We start from the raw sequence: 27,806 nt of genomic DNA, 5'->3' as shown, positions 1-27,806 counted from the left end.
AGCTAAACTCAGACCGCCCGCAGCCACAAGGCTTCAGTCTGAAGTCAGCTCAGAGCACGCTCAGTCTCTGTCGGCCAGTGTCGGCTGGCCGCTGAATAGTGTGTTTGCACCCGATGGCCAAAAAAAAGGCACATCTACGTTTTCTGGGTGTCTCTACCCCTTCCCACGTGTGACCAACACTGTAAAGTCCTTTGCTTTCTTATTGCTTAAAAAAATACAGTTGCGATGATAGCTAAATTATCTTTTAGCCATTATTTATCATTTTTTTCCCTACAGATTAAAACTACAGCATTCCCTTAAAACATCTTCCGCTGTTACTGCAGTTGAAGGGAGCCCGCCTGGTGCTCTGCATCGCCTCAGGACGTATTTTTTTTGCGCAGCGAGGCTAGTGCGGGACATGGGACAGACATACTGTTCTAACCAGATCACATGAATGATGATGCTGTTGTCTAATTGCTATTTATTTTAGTCATTCCTTATCTCCACGCAGGCATTATGTGAAAAATGCATTCCACATCAACCCAAAGTTCTACATCTGCTGGAGTGTACTTAAAAGGAGAGAAGAAATGACTGTAAACCTATCTCCCCAGCAAATACCAGTTCGGGAGGGCTCGTTGCGCTAGGCAGGTGCACATCTAGATAAAATTTCTGGCATCTATTTAAACTTAACAATGTGCACAACCAGATCATCTCAATGCAAATAATACATCACGGGCGCTTTGTGCAAGCGTGTCTACAAAATGCTGATTTAGGTTTGCTGCTGCATGGAAAATAAACTGTATTTTCTGTATGTTCTTACTGCAAATATGTAATTATGCTGCCTTGGGGCGGGGGGGGGTGGTGTTGCTGTTTTGTTTTGTTTTGCTTTTAAAAAAAAGGCAATATAACCCTCCCTTCAAGAACTGGGTGAGAAGAAACTCTGCTAAAAGATGAGCTTTGGCGGCCAGGCCCCCAGTGGGAAATGGCTGTGTCCTGCCGGGGGTTGCACACGCTCATTTCATCAATTCAGCATCCCCCCAAAAGCTGGCAAAGCGCGATTGAAACAAATGCATAGAGTTTTGTGACAGCCTGCCTAAAAACTTCTTACTTTTTCTAAAGACGATTGGGCTCAAAAGAGAGAGGAAGCTCTTACTGTGCAAGGAATTGCTGAGTGCTGGGCACGTGTAAGTTGTTTACAAACAACCCTCTCCCTGCCTGTAGCTGGCACCGTTGGGGACATTTGGCACCTGCAAAGGTGTTTCCTCTAAAGTCACCCCAAGACACGCTCCATAAAGGCATCGGTTTCAAGCGTTAATGTACACGGCTCTAATAACGTTTGCTTTTTAGGTCAACAGTTTAGTTCAGTTTTGCTAGTCAATGATACATGGGGCAAGCTGTTAGAAAACAGTTTTTCCTCTTGTTCGTTATCCTCAAAACCACCTCAAATACCCTCATCTCAAACCAGTGCGGGAGCTGCAGCCTCGCTCAGGGTGAAAAAGTGCTGTAAAATGATGTTATTTTTTTTCTAGAAAGTCCAACATAAACGCACACAACTGAAGGGCCTTTCTACCACTGCAAAGCACTCGAACAGATGAACTGATTCGTACAACTAAAATTCTGAGAACTGAAATGATAAATGTATTCCCGGTTGTGGTTAAACATGTATAAGCTCAAACTTGGGGAGTTATTAATTAATAAATATGCTTTTCCACTTTAATACCTGTACGGTCTGATTGCAAAAAGCGTTAGTAAGTGTTTGAAGGTAATTTAATTTCTACACCGTTCTCCTTGAAGCTTTCTGTGCTGTTGGGTGGTTGTTGTTTGTACGGGCTTTGGCAGCCGATTGCTCTGTACGATCAGGGAGGGTTCGCCTGCACCAGGAATAGTTTACAGAACCTGACTGTTACCTCGGGAGCTGGAAATTAAATAATTATTGATCTGAAAAGCGGCTGTAGCCGAACTGTACGCCAGGCTAAATCAAGCTGTTCTGCATAGCCTTACAAGAATAAAATAAAACTTGTAATGACAATAACAGCAAAGGTGATGATGGACGACAAGAAGTTACAGCGCTAACTTACACCACGGCAATCATTAAATACCATGAAATTTGGTATTTAATAATTTTTTAGGGAAATACAGAGTTATATAGTAAGCTGCTGCTGCAAACGCTCCTCACGCATGCCTTAGCTATTTAGGCAGTTACTGTTTCTTTGACCTCTTGGTGTACCAGGCTTTTGCCTTTCAGAAACAGCTGGCTCTGTTAAGAACCATTTCCAGTTCCCCGCAAGGTGGATCGTATGACTCTCACTTTATCACCCCTGGAGGCCATCTCAAGGACAAAGAAAAGAGATACACTCAAAACTAATGTTTTTATACGGGGGGGAAGGACGGCACCATGATAGCGTGATGAACGCAAGAGAACAGGCTCCTTAGAACCTGAAGTCGCTCTGCGTCCTGCCACCTTAACTTGCTCTTGCAGACGTTATTTCAGTGGAAGTAGACGTTCCTCAAACTGCCTGCGCCCCGGCAGCCTCAGCTGGCCCTGCCTGCAGGGAATGCTGCGGTTTTCAACTTTCGCAGCCTCTGGAGACAAAAGATTCCTATTTCTGCATCCTGATACACATCAGTGCCCCTCGGGCCTACGCTTCTAAAAGGAAAGGCCATGCTGTGGGCAGAGCTCTTGCATGCCACGGCTAGAGTCACACCCTCAGAAAAATTCTAAATACTTGTGAAAATATTTAAGTTTTGTTGCTTTATAGCGAACTGTTACCGTGTAGGTAAACTGCAGAACTGTACTCCCCCCAATAACCTTACAGTTACTACTCAAACATGCTTTTTTTATTTTGTCTTATCTGCCAGGGCTATAATGTTGGCTGTGGCTACTTTTTCCACAACAAGTAAAGCTGGAAAAACTGAATAAATACAGTCAGGCCGTGGCCACTTCATCTGCAGTATTCATAACTCACACAGTTGGAAGTTCCCAGAACAGCTGATTCACACACTCACAACCGACGCTGCAGCGACAGCCCCACAATGTGCTAATGTCAGTGACAGGGTGGTATGTGACAGCGCGGGGAGGGCCGGGGACAAGCTTTAAACAAGGATGGCTTTGCTTTTTTTTATATATATATATAGTGTCAGAGCAGAATTAAGAAAAAGGATAGTCGGGTTCCTAATTAAACTATACTACCATGACTTGCTTTACGATTTACTTTTTTACTAAATGCTTTGTTATGTATATAATTATTCAGTCAATTTGTATTCTCTGAACTATTGGCGTTGGAGGCTGTACTAGGCAGAGGGAGAAACCGCGGAGTTCAGTTCAGTTTACAGCTGCAGACTAATATGTGATAAGGGGGGGGTTTCATTATTTGGGTTTTATTTTGAAGAGCCTAGTACCTGCACGGCAGTACCTCAGCTATTATTTCAGTGGAAACAAGCTTTTTTTTTGGCTTTTCAGTCCTGTTAGAAACAGTTGAGAGTCATAAAACTACGTGAGTGTTAAAACCAAGTTGCAGCTGCTGACCTGCAGCGAAGGAAGCGATGTCCCCCAGCCCGCCACATACCCAAGAACCTTCCCCTTCCCAAACGTCACAGCCGCTGCTTCTCTGCCTTGGTGCATTTCTCTGGCTTATGCAATTCTTCAGCATTCTGAAAGTATTGGTAACGTGGAAATTCACACAGAAAACAAGGAAACCCAAAGCCTGTGGGTGAAGTGAAGCTGCTGCGGAACTTGGGTCCAGCTGGTGGCTGAACGCACAGATCTCCAGCCGGTGACGCTGCTGAAGGGGGAGTTTGCTTCCCCACACGATCAGCTGAAGAACCCAGTGTCCTGCTTTGATGACAGCATCAGAGCGCGCCTCGCACAGCAGCCTGGACAGCAGTGGGCTACACGAAACAACGACTGACAACACAACACTTTGCGTCATAAAACCGCTCAGCAAGACAACTTCAGAGCCACCAGTCAAGAGTTTCCACTTAATCTGCTCTACTTGCTTATGCTTTTAATGCTGGGAAACATGTCAACTTAATGCTAACAAGACAGCTTGCTGATTTGCTAACACAACTGGGGTATTTTAGCATTAATTCAAAATTTGGTCCTTTATTAGGTATATATAAGTTTACAAATGGTAACAAAAGTATTACATTTCTGAAGAAAACACACCAAATCACATTTCCAAGAGCTCTTCAAAATTCTTCTCCTTTAAAACAGTCTGATTATTTTCTGTTTAAATACGTATAATGCGTTTCCTGATTTTCATTAGGCTACAGGAACTGTATTACATGACAAACAGGTTCACCTGCAACACCAGGCACCGCTCACTGAAAATACTCTGTCCTTTCACAGTTTAGTCCTTGATTAACTGATTTTCTTCTGACTTCTACTATTCTTTGAGTCCCAGAGTATAACAACATTAAAATACACCAAAAATAATAAAAAGTGTAAGCAAGAAATAACGGACACGGATAGAGGGAATAAGTCTGGTAACCTCTGTGGAGGAGGCACTGCAGCGCTGGCTAGAGACAGGACGCCCATCAGGGTTACGGAAAGAAGAAACTGTAAGATAAGGAATGATATATTAGCTAGTGGTGATTTAACACCTCAAACGAGCAAGCGTCATTACTTGGGTGCTCTGTATTCTTCAGTCTATACATAGATGACACCGCAGAAAAATTATAGCACACCTCTACACTGAGATAGCGCGGCTTTCCCTGTTCGGGGCTTTATACACAGTTACGGACATAAAACTGGTTTACGCAAGTGCTCCGGTACCACAAAGAGCTGCAACTGAGAGTTACAGGAGTTAAAATTGCTTACCAGACTCCTGACAATCTTGGGAAAAGACTTGAACCAAGACACATAGCCCTTCAGGGAAAGGGAGAAGGGTTTCAGCTGCAGGTCCTCTGCTGACGTCTTCTCAAATATGGAAAAGGAAGCCGTGCAGACTGAGAGGAATGCCAGCATGGTCACAGCGTAGGGCAGCAGCAGGCCGTCCTTCAGCAGAAGGGGCAACATACTGTTAAAACACAATTACCCGCAGAAGTGAGTGCACATTCCGAGTTATATTTCAAAGAACGTAAAAAGAAGAGGAAAAAGAATACATTTATACTTAGTAGAATTGGGGAAGAACACTGTTTTTAAATAATGTTAACAGTGTCCAACTCACCTGAAAGTTGATACAAGTAAAAACCACGTAGCCATAAAGGGGATTTCATTTATGATTAAGCAGACTGGTCTAAAACAAAAAGAGGAAAAACAGATATGCAAATGCTGAAGTGACAGTGATTCAGCCTTCCCCAAGGACGCTGCACTCCCCCTGCTCGCTCCGGGAGGCCGAGCAGAGCTCTGCCCACTCCCCACAGGCACCGGCTCAGAGAATCCAGGCACAGGCAGTGCCCCAAGCGCGGCATCCTCTGCTGGGGTGCCCTGCTCCCCACTGAACCCCAGCCTGCAAACGCTCTGCCCAGCACGGGGCATCGCTCAGGGGATGGGAAAAACACACCCTAAGGACAAGGGGAGAGAGGGCCCCTTTACCATCGCTGTTAGTGAGGTATCAATTGCCCAGTTCAACTTGCCAGCGGGCTCCAGCCTCGCTGGGCAGCTAAGCCACGTCTCTGCCCTCTGCACCAACCCCGCAGCAGCCTGTCCCTGGGCAAACAGCTACGCTCTGTGCCACGTCCTGCTCCGGCAAACCCAGTCAGAGCGCCGCCCCGCAGAGACCAGCACGGCTGTATTTGTATACTTACAAGTTATTCAGAATATCAAATGTGTAGAGTTTTTAAAATCAGATACATTTGTAAGTGAGAAAGCAGCACGCAATAACAAGACAAGGAAAAAAAGATCAAAATATATCCACAGAAAAATAATTTACTTACACTGACACTAGAAGAATAGATTTTTCATGTACTTGAAAGGAGAACAGGAAAAATGACAATGCACAACTAACCTTAGAAAAGGAAATCAGAGGTGTATTAGCATATGTGACCGCAATGCAAAGCGCTGGGTTAGTTTCTCTGCTGGCATAGACTTTACATGAACATATGAGCTAAACGATCTGATTTTTCTAATTAACTGCTACATTTACTCCAGTGCAATTTACAAGCACACAGAGCTGCTTCTGTTACCACCGATACATAAAAACAAACAGATTGTTTGAAAGTTTACCCAGAATTATTCAGAAAGCGCTTCCTGTGAAGAGCCCTCACTCTTGCTCAGCTTTACTGGCAAGAGCAGCCCCACCAGGTACACCGCAGACTATTCGCACACAGAAGCCCTGGCAAAGTTCAGTTATGGCGAAAGCCACACACCTTTTTAACATAAAATTTGGCTCATCATCATGAGCAGCCAATACACCAAAGTAAACAAACTGTCTGGTTTTTTTTTTCACCAAATAAAACCACACTGTAAAACATCAACTAATTCTTAGAAAGGATAAATGTTAGTTTTAGCAACGTTGCGATAAATTCTCAAACAGTACTCACATAAAATTAAAAATAATCTTCTAACTCTTGAAACCTTAGGACCAGCTCCATATAATTTTGATTTCAAGGTTTGCGTGTAAGTCATGTTAATGTGCTTAAATTCAACGATACAATATGACTAATAAAAGGCAAGGATTTTGGAAATAGCGTCATTTTCTTTTCAAACTACTAATGAACTGACAACGTCCATCTTGGGACATTTTATTGAATTTTGCAGCCAATGCAGTACGAAAAACTAGCACTTTGGAAGCTAAACAAAAAGAGGAGAAAATCCAGTTCTATATGAGGCTTCAATGTATTCGGAACCTTCTCAGGATTCTTCAGAGGAAGATAATAAAAACACAGCATTAAATTAAGAAAACTGAGGCTAAGGAAAAAAAGTCTGGGTTTAAAAGACGGGTCAGATCCCCCTGGACGTGTGACAGCAAAACACTTTTTAACCCCTCTGTTCATCAGAAACAGGATGCATTTAGTGGCAGAGGCACCCCTGCACCTTGCAGCCACTGTGAGCAGAACTGTTGGTGGCACAGCGGTGCTGGACATAAAACAAAGAGCAATGAAAAACATCCACTTACCAAAGCAAATTTAAATCCTCGCAGAGAAGGCTGGACGGTCAGTTTTATACAAGTAGGAAGCAGGCTCAGGAATGTTACAGCAAAGCTAAAGAATTTTGTAAGAAAAACAGTTTTAATACATGAGTAACTACATCCACGAGATCAGATAATCACTTTTAAAAACGATGGAAGTTAGGAATTCAGTTGGAATTTTCCAAAGTACAAAATCCCTCAAGGAGACTCAATCACAAGAGAAGAGCACCGAGCGCCTTTGCTGACAGAAGCACTTGTGAAAAGGGAATAAAGCATTTCCATTAATATTTCAGACTCTGGACACCTAGACTTGAATTCTTCACTTTGTCAAAAACAAAACTGTGAACTCGGACTTCTAAAAGCACTGAAAGAGGTAATTCTTTGAAAGAGAAAGCATAAAAGTTTTAACTCAGTTTTAAACAAACAAGTAGCTTAAATCACTATATAAATAAGGAGGAAGTTTTTCAGTCATAAATATTCCTCACAGTACTTAGGGAAACCCTTATCACTTGGGAGAAAAGTCCACTATAGGAAAGAAAACATTTTTTCAAGACTTTAAACACTGTTTCTCCTAATTCTTCAACAAAAAATACTCATTTTTCAAAAAATAATGCAAATAAAAAAACTACCTAAACCACTTCAGTTATGTCTTACCTGAGTTTTAGTTGAGTTTGAGGTGATACTATATTCTTTATCTTTATAAGGACACTTAGACTGCACCAAATATTGGCTACTTTATCCTGGAAAGGAAAGGAGAAAAAAAAAAAAAAAGGTAATTAATGATAATTTCATTCATTTAAATTTATATTTGTGACAACAGTGGAGCTTAGGAGGTGGGGGATTGTTGTGTTTTTACCACGATACTACAAAAAGACACTTACAGAGATACATCATAGTCTTAGATGTACATTAAATTATTCCAATCTTCAAAAATGGAAAATTTTAAGAGACTCAATTAAAACAACGTTCTAAAATAACTGAGAAATAATTCTTCAGCACAAGAGACTACTTCGTAACTCATGAGATCACGCATTTTGTGAAAGTAAGGCTCTGAAATGATCCGTCCCTGATTAAGCAGTGCCATATATGAATCTTTTTTCAAGTGCGAAGACATTCTGCGTATTGTCACATTCCATTACATACCTGAACGTATTTAGCTGTGCTTACTGCTTGCTAGCAATGACAGAGTTAACCTCTAATAAATCAAGAAGTCTAAAGACATTAGCAGTTGTGCTAGGATCACTTTCAAAATTAAATTTGTAACTACAGCTATCGTGCTCGTGAAACTCATCCCTAAACAGCTGCTTGAATCACAGCTGTGTAGACATAACAGCAAGAGAGCGACCAGCACCAACAACTGAGCCATCGTCCTCCTGTGCTCACCAGCGATACAGAGTATGCGCTTCAAATCTGCTGAGGATTACGGGGGAACAGAGGGTTTGGCAGCACCAGCAAACACACAAGACGCCTACTTAATAGCCAATACGATTTTACAACCATCAGCATTTGTTACTGCTTCTGTAAATGGGAACCGATTCAAAGAACCTGTTACACGCACCCCGGTATAAATTTACTGCGCATTGCTTACGTGGACAATTTCTCATTTTATCTAGATTAGCATCCAGCAAAGTCACTCCCCTGATCAACTCAGAAAATATTTGGGCTAATATTAGACTAAAATCCTTAAGCTCTTTCACACTCATTGGTTATTGGCATTTACAGATTTCATTTTTAAACTTCGTACTGGATAAGAAGTCTGGTGACCAAAGCTTTATAAATTCCAGATATTTCCCAAGCAATAGGGTTATTGGGTTGGGTTGGTTTTTTTGTGGTTTTTTTTTTTTTTTGTTTGTTTGGTTGGTTTTTTTTTGTGTGTGTGTGTGCATGTGATCTTTTGTGGGGGTTACGTTGGGGGGGAGTGGGTTGTTTGGTTTGGGGTTTTGGTGGCTTGTTTGTTTGTTTTTTTTTTAATAAACTAGTAGAGAATGCGCTGAGAAGACTTCCGTACAGCTGCCTAAATAAAATGCTGCCTTTGGTACATCAGCATTAACTTTGAAGAAAAAAGTGCCAGTTGTGACATTCAGACAGAATTATTATATTATAATAATATTATTTATATTAAAAGAAATTTTAAGATTAATCAAGCCGTGTAAGTATTTGCTTAAATCCCTGTGACATCAAAACCTGAAAATTCAAAGCTTCATTTTATCGGTTAAACTTGAAGTTGAGAATTTGCTTTTAAAAGTGTAATATTAAGGCTCAGGCTCTAATTAAGCAAAACAATAAGCCAGTGTTACTTGGGAAATGAGTACCCTTTACCCTTCCTTTTATGGGGGAGACTGCTGGGGGTCAGCAGTAGGCAGGCGGGTAATCGCTTTGCTGCACAAAGGCTGCAGTACCCAGCGCCTTGCAGCGAGTGTCGACAGCCTGAGGGAAAGTAAAAGCAAAACTGGCCTAAAACTTTTGGAAAATATTGTGGAAACTTGCACTGGAAGTACAAGGTGGGTCAAAAAGAAAGTTCTAGGCTGCACCCAAAACACTATTTTTGGGGGTTTTTTTTTGTTATTAAAAAAAAAAAAAAAAAAGTCCGGTTGAAAAAAGCCACGCAGAACCAAAGACAGAGACTGAAGCCGTTAACTTTTACGGTTACATCTTCTGACTCTGTCAATTACTGTGGAATCTATTTCAATGGAAAAATGTATGGATTGAAGTATGGGTTTGATGATGGGATAAGTGTTGTCTACTCATATAATATCCTGGAAGATGCCAGCTGAGCTGGGGTTAAATACTGGATTAAATAACTGGCAAGAAATGACTGCTGAAGAAGCCAGCTCAAATTACTAGTTCTGTGGTGTGTCTCCCACATGAAATCCCTAAAGGTCACGATGAAGGTTTCTCAAGGGATCTAAGAATACAGAACATTTACAGCGGGGTGGGGGAGAAGAAAACATGCATGCCTCAAACAAGCCTCGGTCAATGGGAAAGAGTCTTCTGAGTACTTGCATGATTTGTGCCATGTCGGTACAGAACGGGAGCCAGCAGACAGCAAAGGAAACCACCACTGTCCCTGCTATTTTAGTTAACAACACTAATCTGCAATCAAAAGAAAAGCTCACATCAGAAAAGATACATCCAGCTACTGGTAACAAAAGTCAGTTCTTAATTTATAGCGTAAACGTTTTTTTAAAAAAAGAGATAAAGAATGGAAGGCAAATCTAAACAAGAAGAGGTATCAGTACCACAGAAAAAGTTCATCATCCCCAGATTAGTGATACCAACTCCGCGAGAACCACAGAGCCGCTGCTGTCAATTTAATCACGTTGCCTGCTGCAGCCCATATTTAAATTAGCTTACGGAATGAAGAGTGCTAAGAAAGGACACCTAAACAGATTTTGCTATTTGTTCAGTGGAAATACTTTATGTAGATCTCAACAAGAAATATTTATTTTGCTGGAGAGAAATACATTACAACAAGGTAAGTATCTTCCACTAGAAATTAATTCGGCAATTCCCGCATACAAATAAGGAGAACGACATTCTCAATGCTAGGCTGCCTGCACATATTCTTGAGAAAGATAAAATGGTTTAAAGTCACTTACCCCTTTCCTTTCAGTCCCTTCTTGAAGCACTTTCCAAGTAAATAGCAAAAAAAGGGCAGAGAATGGTAGAGTTCCATTTGCTTATAATTTAAGGCCAAGCAAAATGCCACTGACCCCAAAAGGTCCCAGTCATAAGACAAACAAAGAACGCCCCACAAGGCAAAGCCCAGGCTCACTGAGTTGTATATGGTTTCTTATGTCAAGGACAAGATATACATCTTCCTACTGGAAGTCAGTAACGAACACCCTGAGGGACAAGCATAAAATACCGTGCAAAATAAGTTTTTCCAAGTTAGTTTTAAAAACACATTGCCAGTTGTGACTACGAAGTTCAGAGACAGAAATAATTTTACTTCTATTTAAAGTGCAATTTTTGTATTTCCAAGAGCTTGATTCAAAGCTCGCACAGGCAAAAATGAGGACAAATCGTATAATTAACACACACACGCATAATATATACTCAGTCAACCAAGTTTTTGATGACTGTACTTAAGTAAGACACATCAGGGTAAATATTTTTTTATTGGAATTTACATGATTAAGGACAAAGCTTTCAAGAGTCTCTCCTCCAAGCTCCCAAAAGGTATGTGCAGAATATTCAAATACATCAGTATTTAATTTATATATTATTTAGTTCAAGGATTCCTGAGGCTTTTGTGATTATATTACACTCGCAACGCACCCTCATCCACGACCAGTTCCCTCGGCTGCTAATGCTGTACAAACAACGAATAACAGTTACTAAAAGCAACGTTTCTTCCTTAGGACTTTGAGAACAGGTTCCTAAGCTCAGTAGAGTTTGAAGAGACTAAGCTACACTTACTATCAAGTTGCAACAAAAGATTAGCTTTGTCTTTTACCGCTATTTTTACACAACGAGAGAAACCAAATAAGATACTTGTATTGTCAGAAGTTTCGCAATATTTTGTTTTCTCCTTGTCAATATAAATAACTGTGACAACACACCGAGATTGCCTACATTGTTTTCAGCCCACTCCAATTTCCCACTCAAAACCACCACGTATATTTGAGATCACATCAGCGGGTAGTTATACCAAAAGGCTGTGATCTTGCAGAGATGTGCAGCAGCAGTTAAGGTGTAAATCTCTTGACTTCTTAGGAGCCGGTCACAGATAGTGACTCATCTAAGAGTCACAGGGCTGGAAGAGACCACAGGAGACCACGCAGAACACCTGTCCGCTGCAGCGTCTGCTACACCTGTGTCAGTCCTGACAATGAGGTTTGCTGAACCTTTTCTTAAAGATCTTGAGGCTGCAGATTCCACAACATCCACAGACAATCTATTCCAGCATTTCACTGTAACTAAAGTTCAAAAGATTTTTCCATGTATTAAAAAAAACCCAAATATTCCCTACAGTAACTTAGGGCCATTACTTCTTGCCCTGTCCAACACCAGACAAACAGAAAAGATTATTGCCTTCCTCTTTGTACACCTTTTGCATATTAGAAAACTAACCCTCTGCCTTTTTCTGGCCACCACTTCTCTCACCTAAGTTGAATTGCATTCATTCCCGTCCCCATTCTTGTAAGCAACGTCTCCAGGTGATCCACATCTTTAGAGAGTCACACCAAAAACAGAATTTCAGAATTCCTGAACTGTAACTCAAATATCCAATAGCATGATGATTTTTTTTCCTTCCAAATCTACTTTCTAAGATATATCATCTTTCAAGTTCGCCATGCACTCCTTGGAAGAGAACCACAAATTAGTAAACTTGATTTAGTAGATGCTGAGATTCAATATCTCCTTAGAATATTTAAATATCCACATTTATCACACGTCCAGGACTGTGTCCCTCTGGCTCGACGGCACTGAGCAGCACGGCCTGGAGCACTCAACCAACAGCATTTGCTTGTTGATGTACAAAACAAGTATAAAAACTGAAATCTTATTAAAAAAAGAGCCACCTGTGAAGGTGTCTGCCACCAATACTGACTAGTTAGCTCTGACGGCCCAACTCCTATTAGATGCCTACCTTTTAAGTGGTGAAGCATCAAGTGATGTGAATCCACTCTCAAGTAATCGTAAAGGCAAGACAGACTGGCACACTTTATAGAACTGAACGTTTTACACAACTGCACTTGACACACTCCTCTGCCATCTCAAGAAGAACTATGGTGATTCTTTCTCCAAACACAAATCACAGGAGCACAAACCGTCGTTCTTTTCACTGTCATTGATGTTTTCTGCAATAAAGTGACTGACAGAAATATAAGCTATTTGTGTTCGGATTATCTATCCCAATATCAACTATTTATCTCCAATATATTTAAGACTTACAGTTTTCTTTAATACTCTCTGCTTTGGGGTAGGCAGAAGCCCCTCAGATGACTTTGTACACAAAAGTACCCTTCTGCCCAGCTAAAGACAAGTACTAAAGAACAGTGGTATTTTAAATGGAAACTGATTTCACTGCAGAACAAGGATACTGGAAGTGTCCGTGGTCAATAAGAATGAGGCCTGGATAAAGCAGGATGCAGAGAGCGCTGGAAACCTGGAAAGAAGGATCAGAAAAGGAAAGGGGAAAATAATTATTTCTAAGTTAGACTCCAGACAAGGAACTTATACTACTTCTCCAGTACAAAAACGGTGCATCCTATATGTAGAAATCATCTTCTCTACAAGTAATCTGTCAGTCGTATTTTGAGGAATAAAAAAGGATACAGATTTTCCATAAATAAAAAAGTACTGAATGGAGACCAGCCTGCCCTTTGCCAACCAGCTCAAAGATCACCTGCACCCACCTTAACCTTTGGAATCAGTCCAAAAATCAGAAGACTTATTATTCCAAAGTGTATTCGTTCTACCAGAAGGAGTGTGCAAGACAAAGCAGTTCCTAGATTCCCCCTGTCACAGCACAAATCTTGGGTTTACTACCCAAGTAATAAATTCAGAAAGAAATAATTCAGGAGTTCATGGCTACTAAACTTCAAAGCATCTTGTTATTGTTATTGAAAGCATTAAAATAATTGCTGTAAGATAATAGCTTTTTTTTAAATCTTTTTAGCTGAAAAGCCTTTAATACGAGATATACTAATTGTCATCCATTTTACGTCAATTGAAGACATCACAGTGTTCTATACCTTAATTAACTCTGATACTGTTACATTTCTATCCTGTTTTAACAGTATGTTTTCTTTGGGTTTTAATTTACACACACACCAGATACTTGCCTTCTTTTTAGTAGATGTTTCTTTCAAGGAAAAACAATATAAAATAACTGCAGGAATATAAACCAGCAAATCAGCAACAAACACTGAAAAATAAAGATTAACTTTATGTTAGAATCCTCCCGCATACCTCGTCTTAACGCTATCCACGTTGTGTATTTTTATCTGGATTGTGAATCTTTGACTCTGCTTACAGTTTTAATTTCTCGATGCTCCACTTCTTTGTCGTATTTGGTGTAAAAAAACCCTCAGATTACAATAACTACACAGCGTTGGAGTAAGACTTGTTGCCTACCTTTGAATGTAGGGTTTGCATCTGTATCCTCACTGAAAACTTCACTTTAGTCATTCAATTCAACTGAAGTTCAAAAGGCGTGTGACTACAGCTTCAGCTGAACATGCTTTTATTTTGTCTTACGTTGCCTCACAGTATGTCTCATTGTTTTAAAGACAGCTAGCAATTACACCAAAGCGAGTTTTTTTCAATTGTTTTCAGAAAGACAAAGTAGAGGCAAATAAACATTAAAATATCAGAGAGTCCTTCATTAGAATAAACTGAGTAGTTCCACTTCAAAGGACAAAAAGAAGGAGGTCCACAGAATTTGATCTTGTTAATGTTTCTAACACTATCATTTCTGATGTCCAAAAGCTGCTGCTTCCATGTGTTCAGCTGTTTTGGCTCCTGGCACAGCCTCAGTCAATAAGGGAGCACACTCTAGTTCCTCACATGCCGAAACAAGAGAAGGCATTCTTAATTCTCAAAAGAAATCAACTACAACTAGATCCAGTCAAGTTGTTTGATGGAACAGATAGTCTGAAGACACAAATAATTAAGAAGCACTAGATTGTAACAATCTCCACTGTATCTGTGTGAATTACTAGTGATGTGGATAAATAGACTAAAACTAGTCATTTGGCTTTGATCATCTGCCTACAGCAAATATATGTAAGAGGGTCGACAAGGAAACAGAAGCAGCAGGTTAACCTGCCTAGAATTATGTCAACTCCTGCTCCTGCTTAAACCACCAGGTGAATTCTTCTGGAGTGTTGTCTTAAGGGCCTGAGAAAAATCTTCCATTATTTCTATAAACTGTAGATGCTGAGATTCAATATCTCCTTAGAATATTTAAACATCCACATTTATCACAAGTCCAGGACCGGGTCCCTCTGGCTCGATGGCACTGAGCAGCACGGCCTGGAGCACTCAACTAACAGCATTTGCTTGCTGATGTACAAAACAAGTATAAAAACTGAAATCTTATTAAAAAAAGAGCCACCTGTGAAGGTGTGCTCAGAAAATATGCAACTATTCCAAGAGGGAAGTACACTTTGCCTCTTTTTAGTCATGGGCTTTGGAAGAGAGTGTTTAAAGATATCAGTTATTTGGTGATGAATCATCGTGCAGGCTTAAACCAGAATTAAACAAATATACCCAAGGCATTAGCAAAACAAATACACTGACACGTAAAATAAAGGTGTATTACCAACAGCTGACATTGACCATTCTGAATTATTTTAATGAATTCTTCTAATGGCTATTGTTAAAAAAGGGTTTTTAGTTCTCCTAGATCCATCAGTGGTTTGTCAAGTGAGTTGATTTCAAAATTAATAAAGACCATTTCAAGGGTAATTAAGTTCTAGCGATTTTTATTTTTTTTCAATTCAGTCAATTACTAGAGACCAGACTGAGAGGTTTGTGAAGTACAGAGAAGCTACTGATGAACAATAAATTCTGTTGTTGCAATCACAAAGCATTTTGTGGAACTCTACTGTTATGTAAAGCAAAAGACGGATTTAAAATGAAAGAAAATAGTAACAGGATAATATGGCATCTGCCATTGCTTAGAGAACAAGAGCTCACTGGCCACATTGTTTGCTGGCCTACTGATACAGCTACTGAATTAAGTTATCTACATTTTTTTCTGCCCTTGTTTTATCCTTTTCTTTGTAGAGACAGTTCAAAATAATCAAATGGTCAGATGATTGCCTACAGGAAAATTAAATTTAGTATAAAAATGGTAAAATACATTTTTACTTTTTTGTTAGCAGAAGTTTATCTCTAGGACGTGGTGACTGTTTGAAGGAAAAGTGACATCTTTAGAGAAGTATCAAATATCTCTCCCTTTCAGATAAGTTATTCAGTTCATAATAAAGACCTCAAGAGGCTGTTAAGTCAGTGAATGCCACTCTACATGCAAAATAATTTTACAGTAAAACCCAAGCCAAGCTGAAAACGAAAAACGTATTTATCAGAATGGAAGGGAAAACAACAATGCTATTTTCAAAATTAAAGAATGCGTCTATGCTACAAGAAAAAAAAAAGTAGCTTTGTTTTAGAATTTTTACTGACCCAATTTGGTTGAAAACTTGTTTGTATATTTTAAATTTATCAGCTTCACAAATGATGGCAGAAAAGAAAAGAACAGAGGAGTCTGGTTCAAAAATGGACCTGCAAAGCCACCCAAGTCAAAGAACTGAGAATAAACTGGTAAAGACAGAGAAGCTGCATGATATTAAACACGCTAAATTAGTAAGCAAGACAAAGCTGTACAATCATCCTAAGGAAATATAATTTTCCTACCTGTTGTACGCATAAATAACTTATGTGGCTGACTCTCATACCCCCGAGATGTGTGCAGAGCAATCCAATCAGGATTTATTAACTTTGCACTGTAAAACAAAGTACAGACACATCAAAATGTAGACAGTTCTCATTTCCCTTTACACTCCCTTCAGCAATAAAGATGACATGCACAGGAGCATATTCCAAGAATTAAGATGAATGAGAAGAAATATTTCAAAGAGCAATAGTGATCAATGAAAGATTTTCCTCACCGCTAGATCAGTTTACACTATAGACTTTAGCTGCTATTTCACAATTAAAAAAAATAATAATCTTTGAGAACAGTAAAAATGGAATACAATATTTATGAGGACAAGATAACCACCTTCAGTCTAGTTCCACTGACTTTTAAAAAAACAATTGTAAATACCTTTCATACTTAAGTATTAAATATAAACCATTTACAGTTCACATAGATGCCCCACATAGCTGTGCCTGTGCACTTTAACCTACATTCTTATTCCATAAGTCTCATTCCAACAGCAGTAAAGCCCTCGTGGAAAAAGTATTCCAATAACAGAATTCTATTTACATGATATCCAGTCATCAAATGTCACTTGGGCTCTCAATACAGGAGAGGCTTCCCATGCGATGCACCCAATTCCTACAGCGCTTTCCTCTGTGCATCACTGACCCAACAGCGGCTTATATGAAAAATGAAGTATCTAAATCACACCTAAATCTGCTAAAATTTAGAGGCCTGGCAAAAAGAAAAAGGTAACCCTTCAGTCTCCCTTGCAATAATTACAAGACAGAAAAACAGCAGTATTCATTTTAAGCAACAGGGATACACACAAAATCTGTTTCCCTAGCTTTAAAATAGCAAACAATACTTTCCAGAGTGGTAGTTTTTAGCTACTAGTTTCTCTCAACAGGAAAGAAAGAAAAAAAAAGAAGGAAAAAAAAGAAAAAAAAAGGTGAATGTGATGCTTTGTATTCTTCACAGAAGTAGGCATTTAAAATAATGAACTTACATGTAAGCACACAGAAAACTGTGATAGGCAGTAAGAGGTGGATAATCAAGGCCCCAGTACAGTAGGTTGTTATCACTTGTATTGAAGTACCTAAAAAAAAATTTAAAGAAGGATCTACATTTCCAGCCCAAGGAAAAGGTGGAATATTAAACCAAATATTTTTATAAATGTATTCAAAAACGAAACAGAAGTTAGCAATTTCTGTATCTGCTTTATTTTACTCTGTGCAAAAAAAATCCCAAGCAACAACACAAAAGCAAAAGTGATTCAGAGTACACTCACTTGTGTTTGCAAAATGGAAGATTTAACTGCTAGAGGTCACTTACCTAGAGAGGGGAAAATCCTTAATGTGAACAGAGTTTGACAAAAATCCAGAGACTAAGACAAAGCCGGGATAAAAATAGTTGTATACATCTACTGTAGCTCTAGATTTGTTTATGTGGTAGGCTTTGCAGGTCCGCACCTCCATCTACAAACCAAACCTACATTTTTCATGCATGCCAATTATTCCGGTAGACAGCAGTCAGTTTGCCAAAAAGGAAATAAACCCAATACAGTTACAAGGAAATTTCAAGAGAAATGGAATTCAGTAGTGATTTTTTTTCCTTATATTAATCCCAGATTCCTTTTTTTCCTGGGCCTGGACAGCACATTTAGTATGTGACAATGACTTCTGAATGCTACTCTTTTCAACTGTATTGCAGCAAGTTGTGAGCTGCTTCTGCTCAACAGACCTTAATGTGAAAATTCTGAAAACCCATCAGTTGAAGTTACACTGCTGGAAAGCAACTGAACAGAAGTGGAAAAGGGTGGTGTAAAGATATTACACAGGCAAACAAAAAGCAGCATAGGTCTGGAAGAAAACTATGCCACAGCAGGTGCACCTATGCAATTCTGTTAGCACAAATGGAGGAGTTGGGGCAAAAAAGTTCCTTTGAAGGGAACACCACGTTATCAGAGTAACACCTCCTGAATAAACAACACAAGGTCATCAGCCTCAATCAGATATGTCAGCCAAACCACTTTACCTAGTTCTACCTCAAAACTCAGGCGGATCACGTGAGGAAAAGGAAAAGGATTTTCCAATTTGTAATTACACTGTGTTGGTATTTCTACGGAATGCTGGCAGCAGTTAGAATTAAGACTCCTCTTCCAAATGAGAAACAGAAGGTTTTATCCCAGGAAAACAGAAGTTACAAAAATAAGGCATCAGACCCTTTATATCTCACAGTGAAACAGACTAACTAGTCTAACTGCCAAGGGGCAAGCTCTTGGCTTCTCCAGTTTCTCTCTTCAAATGCAGCCAATTTTTGACATTTATTATAGTAAATGATATTTCTTGAATCCTTTATGAGCTGCCTGAAGTATCTTATGAACTGATGATAAATCATGTTTCTTTGAGTTGCACCTCTGCTTCTTATCCTAGAATTCAAGACTGCTCATGCCAAGGCAGTTCAGGTTCTTCAGGCAGACTGTAATAGTCTGCAAACTTAGTAGTAAACTTTCCAGTTTGTTTTGGGTTTTTTTTTTTTCATTTTACCTGCCATAAACTCAGTTTCAAAAGAAAAAACAATCCCTATACCCAGTAATATATAGCAAAAAAGCCTTCACAGTTTTAATTACCAGTATAATAAGAAAGGACGTTCTTAAAGTAGCCTTTAATAAATAATGTCAAGACTCTAAAGAATAATATTAAAAAAAAGAAATACTTAAATTCCGGCCTCTGGCTTAGTGAAATGTCACACAAAGAAACTAAGTACGAACCACTGTAGTTTACTGCAGCATTACTTTTTTAATAAATCTTTGGTTTGGATCAAAGAGAATAAGCACAGAACATGCAGCTATATTACCTATACATGCCTGTTTAAATGGGACAATTAAGCCTGTGAAAAGATCAAGAGATCTTACAGGACTATACCCTCACAAGAGATCTGCTCTCTAGATTTACCTAGACAAATTTACAGAAGAGCACGTGCTTGCTGCGTAGACAGCTTTTCTAAATGCTAAACAAACAACAGCACTAGAAGTGATTACAATCTCAACTTCAAATGTGAATGCTATTTTTACATACCAGAGCATGTAATATCTTTTCACACTGCGTATTTCTATAATACAGGAGGGGAAAGACAGCTTAGTATTCTAGAATGTAATCCCTTGCATGTCAGCCGAGATGTTATTTTCCAAACGCCCAAGACAGAATATGACTTTGCCGTATTAGCAATTCAATTCCCAAAGCAGACCCAATCCAAAAAACTTCTGTTATAAATAAAACGAAGAGCAAATACAACAAGACTGAGATGCCCAACTGGCAGCCCATAGGCTAAACCCAGCCTGCAATATAGTTTCATCTGGCCCCTGGGAATGCCTAGAAATAATGACTGCTATAACTCTTAATTTTAAGTACATATAGTTCCGCGTAGCAGAGTGGATCAAAGCTGCCAAGTCTATTATTATGTAAGCTCTCCATTACCCAAACTCTGGCACAATGAGGGGTTTAGATATCCCAGAAAAAAGTGGAAGAGAAATGATAATATAGACACAAGAGGATGATCTGAAGTCACAACAGAGAGTCATCTGCAGAGTTCCACAGTGCACCATACTTTCAGAATTGGCCCCACGTAGATTTACAGAAATACAACTGAATTAATATTCTATTCTGTCATATCAGCTTGTTCCCCAACAAATATCTGAGGAAAAAACTACACCAAACAGAATGCCACTATCCCTGTTGGAAGAAGACCTGGAGCTCCAATGTATTCCAATTTATGTTGTAGCATATATATGGACTAAATAATTTTTACCGTTCCATGCAAGCTCTAAGGAGGATTAGGAATAATGTAAAAATAAATAAAATATTTGGAATAATTTTCCTACTGTTTTAAGTGATCTGTATAAATTAAGTTCACTATCCTTACATCTAGATTCCAGGCACCCACATTTTAAAATCTATATTAAGAACATGGGTATGAACAACAAACTCCCAGGCGTAAAAAACAACCAGTGCCTCCAGCACAAGAATTCAGGTCTCTGCATTTACTGGCAAGCCTTGTAGCTTGGCAGAGATGAGCACAGTTCGTTTTGGTAGCGCTGATAATCACGGAAGTTTTTGTGCATTAGAGAACTGGAACTCAGGAAGCCAAAATGATTTTTTTCTAAGCCAGGAGAACAAGCTTCTCTATGATCTCTAAAAAATTGCTTCTTGATCTTTCCTGTCAATTCAAAACAAAGCCGGAGCTTCACAGAAAGTCCTACCAGTCAGAATATTTTATCATACAAGCTCACAGCTAGCAAGTCAAAGCTCCAAATTTTAGCTTTTTTCTTTTTTGTGAAGAAAATGGTACCTCCGTCTAAGAACAGGGTGATATTATATTACTATAAAAAGGTTTTTAGAACAGTTCAGAGAACAATCGAAGATGTTGCAGAGATCTTAAACTTAAAGGTATATTAAAGTAAGACACGAACCAAAGTTTCATTACATTTACCCGTTTGTAACCTGAACTACAAGAGCACTACGTACCACTGCCTGATGGGCAAATTGTAAGTAACTTCTTGCCAGTGTCTCTGAGCTTCATAGTCTCCATACATAGGTGGTTTTCCTGCACCTAAAAAGAAATGACAGAGTATGCAGGAATTCATTCAGTTTATGCAGATTGCTTTGCCTCCAGATATGTATTTGCATATTAATATATTACTAATTTTATTCTCCTTTCTTCTCTGATATTTGAGAACAAAATAGAGCCCTCATCTGCTATGCAGTCTAACAGGGCGGAAAAAAAAGTTATGTATTCTTTTGGCTCTCTGGATATTTCTGCGATAAGCATTTATCAAGATACTCCACTGTGAAGAATTGCTTCCTCATCTGACAAAAAAAAAAAATCGTTTCCAAGTGTAGATGAAAAATGTGGCACTTTCTCCGAAATAAGAAAACGTACATAAAGGACATCTTATACTGATTTTGTGTGAACTACTTCACTTTCTTAGTATATAATAATTGACAATGTTCTCCCTTGTGTTTCAGCCATGTCGTGGTACTTTGCTATTAAAAGTAACAGCCAGCCTTATTTTTAAATTTACTTAGAACTAGGACCTGCTGCAAGTCCCCCAGGTTCCTCTCCCTTTCCTCTGCTGCCTGCTTTGTAACACTAGCAATAATACTGCATCTGTCCCTTTCCCCGTGCTTCTTAATAAAGAGTTAATAAAAATGAGCCATTTACTAAATCAGGCCATTCAGTACACAGAATAGGTTTAGAATATTTTTTTGTTATCATCTACAAAGCTTTCAAAATAATAGCTGCTCCATTCTGGTTGACAGGAATTCTCTCTCACACGTTTTTCAACTGAGCGATTGTTATGTAGCAGTTCTGCAAGTGGATTATGTTAAGGGACACTTTTCACACATGCATACACAAGTCTCTTAGGAAACTAAGATACATTTTTTTTCCCACAGAAAAAAGCTTTATCAATGCAAATACTTCAGATGTCTACTCAGAAACAATTCTCTCAATGTAAGCCTAACTCTGATAATGGCAGTATATTAAGCATCTTTATCACAGAGTTTATTTACTTCTATTAGCCTGCACTTATTGAGAACAGAAACTGGACTGATAGTACTTTGAGTAAAATATTGACACCAGACAGACAGAGATTTAAGAGTTTCTTTAAAATATAGGAAAGCCATCTATATTTTTTTCACATGATCTATGTTTGTGGGAGTCACACTAGCTCAGATATGTACTATTTATTCCTGGGTAGTGGATTGAACAGATTATCTCCACTAATTTATTCTTGGGTAGTAGATTATCTCCACCATATGACATACTCAACTAAAAGTTTCCCGAATAAGTGAGGTCACTAGAGAATAGCAGTCTTATCGGTGGCCATCCTGTAGCTATAAATTTAGTGGAACAAAAAACCTGTCATAGGATTACTAGAATACAAAAATAGGTGTTAGCCAAATTTTCGAGTGTATATGTGTGTGTGTTTGTGCGTATATACACATATAAACATAAACACAAGCATGTTTTATTTCAGCTTCTCTCCCTCAAAAAAGAAAAAAAAAAAGAGGAGAAGAAATGATCTGGCTTCAGAATATTCAAAAGAGATCTTAATCCAAAGGATCAATTACTAAAAAGCCAAATACAGAGACTGATCACACATCAGTTAGAGAATGCATAGTTAGCTTCTGCCTACAGCAGGCATCATGTACACAGCCAAACAGCATTCAGAAATAACAAAAACAGAGTATTATATTTTAAAAGGGTCACAAATACTTTACATTTAGAGTGGTGTTACTCACTTTTATTGTTACCTGGAAACAGACATTTTTAAGGGTCTGAAGCTGCCTTTCAACACGGCTATTTAGCTTCTACCCGTTTAGCAGGAGTTTGGCAATGCATTAAAAAAAATTACACATTATCTATGAAGTTCTTCCTCAATAATTCTCCAAGACCAACTAATCTAAGCTCATTGTAAATGTTAACCTTTCAAAACTAGGTATTAGTTATCTGCTTTCTCACCATCACTAATTCCAGAGGCAGATCCAAAAGCATGCTCGATGGCAAGTAACAACAGAATGGAAATGATACAGCGATACGAGACTCTACAGTAAATGAGGGCAGAATTAACCTCTTTGCTTCTGGCCATCCGTGCCGCGTGTGGCTTCAGACTATGCCGAATCAGCATTTCTACCAGAGTCTGCTTCAGAGAACGACCACTACTTCTAATCCTTCGCTCAACTTTATTGCATTGATCAGCAGTGAAAGCAAAACAACAGGACCATGTCAGTTTAAACATTACCCTGCCCGATTTTTTCCTTCCTCCTGTCATTAAAGGTTTATTACATCTGAAGGAAGTCAAAGAGGAAAAAAAACCACCTCACTGTACTTATGCATTTGACAGCTCTTTCTAACATTCAGGTTTGTCTTTTTTCCAGCCAGCCAATGCTCAAAGTTAAGCACATGCTTTAATAATTTGCTTGATTGGATAGGGCTCAGATTTTCCTATTCCAAAAGAAATTATACAATCATAGTGTATGAAACAAGATTTTAAAATTGTTGTTTCAGTTCAGGCATTATTTTGAGACTCTTTTGGAATCTTGATTGGCTTGAAATTAAATAAGCTTTTAAAAAAATCTAGTTAGCAATGTAATTGTAAGTATCTGCAGTACAACAGAAATTTAATATGGTATGGCAAAGGACAGGCTGTTTGCTTTTCTGCCTACAGATGGGTAAAAGAGAGCCTCAGTTACCTACAGAACAGATTTCTCATAACGGCGTTTTCAGAAAGCAAACTCAAAATAAGACAACTGTGCAAGAAGGTATGCATGCAACTTATCTTCAAACAAAGTCCTTCAAATAAACGGAACCCAGGAGTTACCAGTTTATAATCACTAGAATACTACTGAACAGCTCCAACTACTCGGGAAACGAGGCTCCCAATTGCCTTAACAGAAAGCCAGAGCTGAATTTGACTTAGCTTGTGATTCTTTTAGCTGATGGGGATTGAAAGGAATGGTTCATTTAAAAAAAAAATAAAAAAAATTGCAGAGAGCAAGGTTTGTGCAAGCTTATTCGAAGTGTAGGAATGGCATTGAGAGGTTTGGGAAAAAACCTTGCTAGTTCTTTGCAAGCATTATGAGATGGGGAGGAGAAAAACTCATCTATTAAAAGAATATAGCTCTAGTTCATGCTATAAACAATCTTAAGGAAGTATAGCTACAAGGCAGAATGTAATCGCTCACTCCATGTCACCCTTACACTGTCTTCATTATCACCAGTACAGTTTATCTAAATACAAATTACGGCTATATCTGTTATAGAACTTAAAGGACAAGATTAAACAAATGTACAATTGGACTGCAATAATATTCTGCAGCTACTTAAACAAAAAAGACATAGGGGTGAACAGCCAGCTGTTCTTTGGCTCCTCCTAAAACATTACTGACCGTCATCCCCCCTCCCTCCAAAAAAACAGAAGTTGCGAAGGGTTTTTTTCAGTATTTTGTTCCAAGCGGCTGTGATGTTAATCACTGCACACTTCAGAAAAATAAGAATAAGGTATTATATGAACCTTAGGGAAACAGAGAGGCACTAAAATACGACAGTACTTGAAATAACACATTGCTTCCTATTTATGATTTTACATGCAAGTTTATTTTAATTTATCACAAGCTCCATAATTCACCTTCATGTGGTTGTTTTACAGACCGTGAACACGTATTACCTGAATAAGAACCAAGCGATACAGTCCAGCGTACAGTAAGTGCTAGTAAAACAGTAATTGTCATTAAGCTCCACTTCTCCATAGTCGGTCTTTGTAACAAGCCAAAAGGTACCTGAAAGAACACCATAAACATTGCTACAATACTGTCCAAGTTTTTGTTCCTTAGGCTTTTACTGGCACTACTGACAGTCCCAGTTTTCTCCCCACCCAGAAACATTCTGTCACTATCTTGCGTCTGGAAGCACGCTGCAATCAGGAGGGGGTTTCAGTACTGGAAAATTTCTAACTGGGAAGCGAAATGCTGCCCAGAAACAATTTCTCCTGTTTCTGAGCTAGAAGCTGAAAAGGCATCTGCCAAAATGCATAAACAGCAAGAAGAAGGGTAAAAGATTTCAATCCACTTAAGAGAAATCAAATACCAGATCAACACCACGCTGTACATACAGGTACATACTTAAGCATCATCTTAATAAGCTCCACACAATTTGTTAGGCAAACATGTAGCATGTTTTACCTGTAAGTGACAAGAGAAGATTCTAAAAGAGACCAGTAAAAAAGATTGCATCGGTACCCAAAATACTCATGCCAATCATGTAGGTTAAGTATCTGACAAACTAATATTTGCCACTGAACAAGGAAAACCTCTTCAAAGAAGTCTATAAAAAGTCACAGATCAATAACTCACTAGAAAAAAAAAAAAATACTGTTAATAAGCACACAGTTTTAAAGGCTGCGTTAATGCCCCAGTATTAAGTTAATGCCACTTATTTTCTTGACTAAGACCACCACAGCCAAATTATGCAACATACAGACCTGGTATAGGCTTCTCTGTTGGTTTAAACATATTTGAAAACCATTTTAAAGTTAACAGTGTACTGGCAGGTCTTATGCTGGAACAGGTATTATCTGTTCTCCTGCAGCCATTATAAAAGCAGAGCCCATCGTAAACTCTGTATCACGTGTTCTAACTGATTCCACAGGAATACAGTCATGAGCCAATACACGACCACAAATTAAATGCATACTACTGACCTAGGAAGGCAAACATCTGGCGCTAATGATCAAAAATCCCTGATCTGAGTCTTACTTCAGTCTCCCTTATACTCAAAAAGGGGCTTGAAATTCCACCTCTCCCTTCCCAAGCATAAGCCCACTGTCCATCAGCAACCTCTCCCTAGAGGATACACCAGATGAAACCTGCCAGGCTCAAGGGATCTTCATCCTTCTAACCAAAAAAGCAGGAGGACTGCTCTCCCACCAAGCTCGCTTGACCATACTAGGGATCTAGTAACCCTAAGAAATTTTGCTAAAAGCCACGTGCATCAAACTCAGAAATCAAGAAACGGGAAAGTAATGATGTTGCCCTATGCAAAAAACATTAATTATAGAATATGCAAGCTTTGACACAGAGAATCAAAAATATTTTCATCTCCATTAGAAAAAAAATTGAAGAAACTACTCCAGTCTTGACAGTGAGAGACAGCAGTAAATCCAAAGGCTGTACTTCTGCCAGATCAGCAGCAATAACACCGTTCCCCCCCCAGTCAGCAATAGATACATTACAGAATAGCGAACGAGCCTGGGTACAACTGACAAAGACTTTCGTCACAGAAGAGCCATCATCAGATTTAAGTGAGTTTAATACACTTGCCACTGCCAAAAAAAAAAAAAAACACAAAAAAGTCCCACACAGCAGCAGTACTGAACTGCTGTTTTAGCAACAGACAAGCAACATCTAAGACAGGTTTAGGTTATTCTGCTCAAACTATATCCATATTTATTTACTAGTCGCAGAAAGGTATGACCCAACACCACCATCAAGGGGAAGAAAAAATTACTTTAGCAATATAAAACTATGACAGCAGTGGATCACCATCTATAGGTGAATCCTGATATTTGCATGCTTTCAGTGCTACACCTGCGCCTAGGCCGCAGGATTGGCACATATATCTAAATAAGATACTGAGGTAGAGTCTGTAGAAGATTTTACTCTAAATGAACTCTCATGCTTCCTAAACTTGGGCCCAGTAAGACCAGGGTCCTATATAACTTACAAAAATCAAGTGTCATAAGCCTGGCCTTTACCTTCTATAAAATACCCACATCTGGCCTTCCTTTCTATCTCAGTTAGAACAAGTATTAATTAATTGTATCTCCTTAATTCCTGCACAATGACAACCTCACCTGCAGATTCTCCCATCTCTGTTCCTCTCATTTCCTTCTGCATTCCCTACGTTTGGGGTAACTATCATTTTCTGGGGTACTGAAATTTCCCCTGTCAAAAGTGGTTCTAAAAAAATTCTTTCCTACATTTTTAATCTTTAGTAATTATTCCATGCGTCCTGAAACAAAAGCCATGCTTTTATTAGATTGTAAAACATGGATCTCTGATTTTTGCTACCCCATAGATAGCAATGTTAAACAAATAAGACTTTCCAGGAGATGATAAAGCTGGTTTAGTCAGTCTCAACTTAAAGTTTCCACCTTCTGCCTCAGGATGGGCAAAACTAAAGGGTCTCTCAAGCGAGATGCCACAGGATGAAAATCACAGCCCCAAACGCCCGCTATCCCTCACGCTGCCCGCTATGAAGATTCAGATAAATAGCACCGATAGAAACCACCCACTCCTTTTGCCAAAGGGAAACTCACAGAACTCAGTCACGGACGCACGACCCTTAACATAACCCATCGTTTGCAAAGAGATGGCTGCACGCAGCTCAGCAGCACCCTTCCCTTCCTCCAAAAAAAAAAAAAAAAAAACAAAAAACAAAAAAAAACCCAAAAAGCCCACAGACGCTAAATTAAGAATGCAATTTGTTGAAGGAATACCCGCTCCACAACCCTACTGCTCCCCTGTTCCTTGTCAGGAAACGCTTTTATTTCTCACGTTCCCTTCATTCATCCCCAGCCGCCTCAGGGAGAGGCGCGGGGGCGAGCCGCAGCCCGGGGCCTCCCCGCCTCCCCCTCAGCCCGCTCTGACCGACCCCCGACCCCCAGCCCCGCACCCGGGGGAAGCGCCGGAGGGGATGCGGGGTACAGCCCGCCCCACACACTAACCCCGGCCGAGCAGCCCCCTCCCGAGCCCTGAGGGACCGGACACGGAGGACACGGACGCCACCGCCACCCCCCCGCCACGGCCCGGCCCTTC

General features: G+C 39.4%; 2 protein-coding genes across 3 annotated transcripts in view; one reads left to right on the top strand and one right to left on the bottom strand.

Moving 5' to 3' along the window:
• The window catches only part of ITGB3BP (integrin subunit beta 3 binding protein), a 34,286-nt gene extending 32,280 nt beyond the window's left edge, over positions 1 to 2,006 (top strand). Inside the window, exon 9 of one of the 2 annotated variants that reach the window (XM_074598874.1) lies at positions 277 to 2,006. The gene's annotated coding sequence lies outside the window, so the exon portion shown is untranslated. The remainder of the gene's footprint in view (positions 1 to 276) is intronic. The other variant, XM_074598875.1, reaches the window with a different exon arrangement.
• Positions 2,007 to 4,057: 2,051 nt separating this feature from the next.
• Positions 4,058 to 27,806, bottom strand: ALG6 (ALG6 alpha-1,3-glucosyltransferase). The gene is given in 15 exon segments (XM_074598281.1): positions 4,058 to 4,537; positions 4,799 to 4,997; positions 5,148 to 5,216; positions 5,857 to 5,927; positions 7,038 to 7,122; positions 7,704 to 7,789; positions 10,007 to 10,142; positions 10,649 to 10,841; positions 13,092 to 13,164; positions 13,844 to 13,926; positions 16,422 to 16,510; positions 17,438 to 17,527; positions 20,955 to 21,039; positions 24,659 to 24,770; positions 27,716 to 27,806. Coding segments are annotated over 14 exon segments (1,539 nt in total). The 5' UTR covers positions 24,741 to 24,770; positions 27,716 to 27,806; the 3' UTR covers positions 4,058 to 4,339.

Source organism: Larus michahellis, chromosome 8 (genome assembly GCF_964199755.1).
Source record: "Larus michahellis chromosome 8, bLarMic1.1, whole genome shotgun sequence".
Taxonomy (NCBI): domain Eukaryota; kingdom Metazoa; phylum Chordata; class Aves; order Charadriiformes; family Laridae; genus Larus; species Larus michahellis.
The sequence above is the reverse complement of the archived record's forward strand: the minus strand, read 5'-3'. Positions and strand labels throughout refer to the sequence as shown.